Source organism: Vicia villosa, linkage group LG3 (assembly GCF_029867415.1).
Source record: "Vicia villosa cultivar HV-30 ecotype Madison, WI linkage group LG3, Vvil1.0, whole genome shotgun sequence".
NCBI lineage: Eukaryota > Viridiplantae > Streptophyta > Magnoliopsida > Fabales > Fabaceae > Vicia > Vicia villosa.
In genome coordinates, this window is record NC_081182.1 from 74,655,284 (window position 1) to 74,660,802 (window position 5,519).

General features: G+C 38.0%; 1 protein-coding gene across 1 annotated transcript; it reads left to right on the forward strand.

Moving 5' to 3' along the window:
* Positions 1-3,419: 3,419 nt before the first annotated feature.
* Positions 3,420-4,543, forward strand: LOC131658343 (uncharacterized). Its single transcript, XM_058927650.1, has 2 exons — positions 3,420-3,867; positions 4,092-4,543. The coding sequence occupies exons 1-2, from the start codon at positions 3,420-3,422 to the stop codon at positions 4,541-4,543; spliced, it is 900 nt and encodes a 299-aa protein (XP_058783633.1).
* Positions 4,544-5,519: the final 976 nt, after the last annotated feature.

The window sequence follows — 5,519 nt, forward strand, 5'->3', positions numbered from 1 at the left end:
GTAAGGCATAAATAATTTGTTTGTTATTTATTTATAATGAATATTATAAAAAGACTCACCCACAAATAAATTAAAAGAATTATATTATGAAAAGAAATTATATAATTTAAATAAAAACAAAATATCAATATTAAAAGTATATTCAAAATATTTTAAAATATTCACAATAAGATAAAACAAATATCCCACTTTAATTTTTTAAAATATTTTTAGGGTTTTCTCTCTTTTGGAGCGGTGATTTCCGGTGAACGATTTCAGACGAGCACGATTTCCGGCAAACGGCAATACTACAGAACCAAACTTCTCAATCTGAAGGTTTTAACTACTGAGGCTGCTTTAAACTCCTTGTCTTCGGCCTAGGGAGCTAATCAGTAGAAGAAGCTCTTAGGGTTTAGGAGGTAGGGTTTTGTGATGGGGCGCAGCCGGCCAAGGAAAAAGGCGGCACAAACCCCGTCGGCAAGGATTCGGGTGTTCTCACCAGGCACAAACTCAATCGAAAAGACCTCCACCATGAAACAACACGACACAATCGTCACAGATCGATCGACACTAGAATCAATTGTAGAAGGAATAGAAAGCGAAGAACCAGAAAAGAAGGAAGCCACAACTGAGATCAACCCACCACAACTCTGGGTGGATGTGATTAAAGGCAATAGGCTACCATCAAATGGAGGAGAGATTGAATATACACCACCAACGATAGTGAATGGGGAAGTGGAAGTTATTATAGAGGAACAAGATGTGGTATCTGAAATGCAGTTCTGGGCAAATGCTCTCATTATGTATGCGGTTGGCAAAGACTTATCCATGAATGCAGTGAAGAAATTTATGATGAACACATGGAATTTCATTACCCTACCTGATCTTTATTATAATGAGGAGGGATATTTCTTGGTCAGATTTAGAACGAAGAGTGACAAATATGCAGTACTCATGAGGGGACCATACACCATCTTCAAGAAGCCTATTCTTCTTCATGAATGGACACCAAATTTCACATTAGAAGATGATGTACTGAGGGTACTTCCGATCTGGGTTATCTTTCCCCAGTTACCTTTAATCTACTGGGGTGATAAGAGCATTGGGAAAATTGCTAGTGCAATTGGGAAACCAATTATGACAGACGAGTGCACGGCAAGGAAATTAAGAGTATCATACGCACGAGTCTTAATTGAGGTTGATGTTACCAAAGAATTGAAGAACGAGATAATAGACAGGACTCCACAAGGTGGTAAAATGACACAGAGGATTGATTATGAATGGAGGCCCTCTTTCAGCAGCAAGTGTAACAAGGTAGGCCATGTGTGCAAACAGAAAGAGGCAAAGAAAATCGAGCAAAAGGTCTGGCAAAACAAGAAAGGAGCAATATCAGAAGCTGTGAACAAACCCTTGATAGTACATGAGCAAAAGGACACCCCTGAATGCAGTATTAACAAGGGAAATGAAGGTAGAAATATTAAAGATACTGAAATGGAACAAGCTATTGAGGCAAATATATAAGAGATTTGGAAGATTGTCAGATCTGGAAGCCATAGCAAATGAAAACAACATACTACACTAAAGAAGAAGGATGTAATAGAAGCTCCAGAATTGCTTAGCACAAATGGCTTTGATGTCCTTGAAGTTGGCAACTGCTTTGAGGATGTTGAGGACAAGGTACCATGATGATTAGCTGGAACATAAGAGGGATTAATAAACAAGCTAGATGCAGTGAGGTCAAAGCCCACCTCAGAAAATTCCAGGTTAGTTGTGCTATTTTATTGGAAACTAGAGTTAAAGCCAATAATGCTGATAAGATCAGGAATAAAGTAGGAAAGGACTAGAACTATAGGGATAATTATAACTCTCATCCTAATGGTAGAGTGTGGCTCATGTGGAAATCTAATACCTGGGATGTTAAAGTTATAAAGGAGACTGATCAGGTTCTTCATAGTGAGATGTATAGGAAAGATGGGAGTTTTTCTCATTTCCTCTCTACTGTGTATGCTCATAACCAAATTGCCAAGAGAAAACAACTGTGGGAGGACATACAAGAGATTGGTAACACTGTGAAAGGTCCTTAGATTGTTATAGGGGATTTTAATAATGTTCTCAAGTTTAATGACATAATTGGAGGCACTGAGGTCCACCATAATGAATACTGTGACTTGGAGAACATGATGAATGATACTGGCTTACATGAACATGAGACAATGGGGAATTTTTACACATGGTCTAACAAACACACTAATGGGATAATCTATTCAAGGATAGATCGAGCTCTTTGCAACACATAGTGGTTTCTCCAATTTGCTACTAGTGAAATAGAAATTCTTAATCCTCATATCTCTGACCATTCACCATTACTAGTGAAAATGCAGCCTGCTTGTAGGAATGGTCGAAGAGCAAGATATAGATTCAGATTTTTAAATTGCATCACTGAGAAATCCCAATACAATGATATAGTGAAGAATAGTTGGGATCAAGAGCAACAGGGCAGACCAATGTACATACTTTGGAAGAAACTCATGAGGCTCCAACCACACCTTAGGAAACTTACCACAGAAGTAACAAGAGGTGTGCAGAAGATCCAAGATAGTAGACAAATGCTGGATCAGGCTCAGAAAGCTCTATCTGCTGACATGTTTAATCAACAACTCATTGAGACTGAAAAATTCTGGAGTGCAGAAGTAATTCACAATAATGAGCTTGAAGAGAAAATCTTACTGCAGAAATCCAAAATTAATTGGCTCAAGCTAGGAGATGGTAACAACCAATATTTCTATGCCAACCTCAAAGAGAAAAATAGACAAGCATCATTACACAAGTTAGAAGACAGGAATGGGAGAAGCCTAACTGAGTTTACTGATATGAAGGATGAGATCCCGAAGTTCTATGAAGAGTTGATTGGCAATGCATCCCCAACACTCCTCCATGTGGATATAGAAGCTCTTAGAAGAGGAAGACAATTGTCAATGGAGAAACACAATTGGCTTATCCAGCCAGTCACTGAGACTGAAATCTAGCAGGCCTTGCAAAGCATAGGTGACAACAAAGCTCCTGGGGCAGATGGATATAATGCTATGTTTTTCAAGAAAAGTTGGCAAATCATCAAAGGAGATGTGATAAATGCAATCCAAGAGTTCTTCCAACAAAACAGAATGTATCTCCCTATGAATTGTGCCCTGGTAACCTTGATACCAAAGACCAAAGATGCCAAACACATGAAAGATCTAAGACCAATAGCCTGCTGCACCACAATATATAATATTATCTCAAAAATCTTGACTCTTAGACTAAGCACAGTGATTGGTGAAGTTGTGGATGAGAGTCAATCAGCTTTTGTCCCTGGTAGAACAATCCAAGACAACATTATAATGGCCCATGAGTTGATTACAGGATATAACAAAAAACATTTGTCCCCAAGATGTACAATACAAATGGATTTGCAGAAAGCATACAATACTGTTGAGTGGAGTGCCCTTGAGAACATTATGAAGGAACATAACTTCCCTCAGAAATTCATTGACTGGACAATGATCTGCATTGAAACTGTGTCCTATAGATACACTATCAATGGTCAAGCTAGCAAGATCCTCAAGGCAAAGAGAGGGCTGAGACAGGGAGATCCCATCTCACCTCTTCTCTTTGTTTTGATAATGGAATATCTCCATAGATGTATGGTAAAGCTGAAGGATAACTCTCACTACAAATTCCACCCTAAATGTGCAAGAATGAGAATATCAAACATCTGTTTTGCTGATGACCTACTGCTTTTTGCTAGGGGTGATGAATCTTCAGTTATCCAAATGATGACAATGTTCCAGCATTTCTCTGCAACCACTGGATTGAAGGCTAATCCTAAGAAATGTAAAGTGTATTTTGGAGGTACAAATGAGGTGGAAAAAAAAGGAAAATTCTGAAAATCACTAGCTTTGAGGAAGGGCAACTACCATTCAAATACTTGGGAGTTCCACTAACCAGTAGAAAACTCTCCATTAGCCAATGCCAACCTCTGCTTGATAATATTGTTAATAAAATCTGCCACTGGACATCAAAACTATTAAGCTCAGCTGGTAGATGTCAGTTGGTTAAGAGCACTCTCTTTGCAGTGGCAGCCTACTGGATGCAAGTGTTTCCCCTGCCTAAGAAGATTATCCACCAAGTGGAGGCAGTGTGCAGAGACTTCCTGTGGAGTGGCAAGGAGAATAGTAAGAAAGCCCCTATAGCCTGGGACAAAGTGTGTGATCCTAAGAGTGCTGGAGGGTTGAATATCACAGCTCTTGAAGATTGGAACAAAGCAACAATGCTTAAGCTCCTATGGAACATCCATGGGAAGAAAGACAAGTTGTGGGTCAAATGGCTCGATGCGTACTATATGAAAGGCAGAGACCTCTTTCAGATTCAGAACCAGGCTAATTGGTCTTGGATGCTTAAACAGATTCTAAAGGAAAGAGATGATATTGAAGATAGGCAGACATGGAGCAACATCCTTCACCAAGACAGGTTTCACACCAAGCAGTGGTATCAAGCAATAAGGGGAGAGAAAGAACAGTTGCCATGAAAACAGGTTTTCTTCTCTAATGTTGCGAGACCTCGTGCCTTATTCCAGCTATGGCTGTTGTTCATGGGGCGTTTGGCAACAAAAGACATGCTGATTCGATTTGGTGTGAATATGGAGACAACTTGTAGTTTTTGTAGCGAAGCTGAATCCATAGACCATCTGTTTTTTGAATCCATGAAAACAAGCTATGTTTGGAAGACAATACTGAATTGGAAGGGTATGTGAAGGAACCAAGACAATGGATACTTGAAAAGATATGGCTGACTCAAGAATGTCGCAAGAAGGGCTGGAGGCGTCATCTGCTTCGATTAACTGTGGCTGAAACCATATATTTCATATGGAAAACAAGAAATGAAGCCATTTTCAATCATGTGCATTTGGACCCAATTGAAGACATTAGGACTTGTGTTATGACTAGGAGCAGTTTATCTAAGCATATTCGTGGGCACATAGATAATCTAAATATGAGGTTTAGATAACATGTCTGATCAGTTAGGTGTTGTGCTTTTGTTTAGAACCTGGATCCTTTAGGATCGGATTGTAATAACTGTTGTTGTGGAATAAAATTCTTATATTCTCCAAAATAAAATATCCCACTTTAAAAATTCAAATATAAAAATTCACAAAATGTGAGAAAAGTAAAATGAAAGAGATTGCATTTTTAGAGAGGGAGATAGAAAAAAATTAGATTACAATTTTCCACTAAACTCAAAAATATTTTATTTCAAACAAGTCTAGTTATACAGCAGGGAGTCAACTATCTTTCAAACAATTTTCCACTAAACTCTCACATTTTTTCAATCAGACTATATAAAAAATATGGTTAAAAAATGTGGTGAAATAAATATTAGTCTATGATAAATAAATAAAAACATAAAAATAATTTTCACTTATTTATATAGCAACATAAAATTAATTTTTTTGGAGGCAAAGTCTGCTGAACTGTCTTCCTGATAAATATTAATTGAGAAGAAGA

Coding starts and splice junctions, on each gene's coding strand:
- LOC131658343 (XM_058927650.1), top strand. CDS start 3,420: ATGGATTTGCAGAAAGCATACAATACTGTTGAGTGGAGTGCCCTTGAG. Junction 3,868..4,091: donor ATGTAAAGTGTATTTTGGAG/GTACAAATGAGG, acceptor CTCTCTTTGCAG/TGGCAGCCTACTGGATGCAA.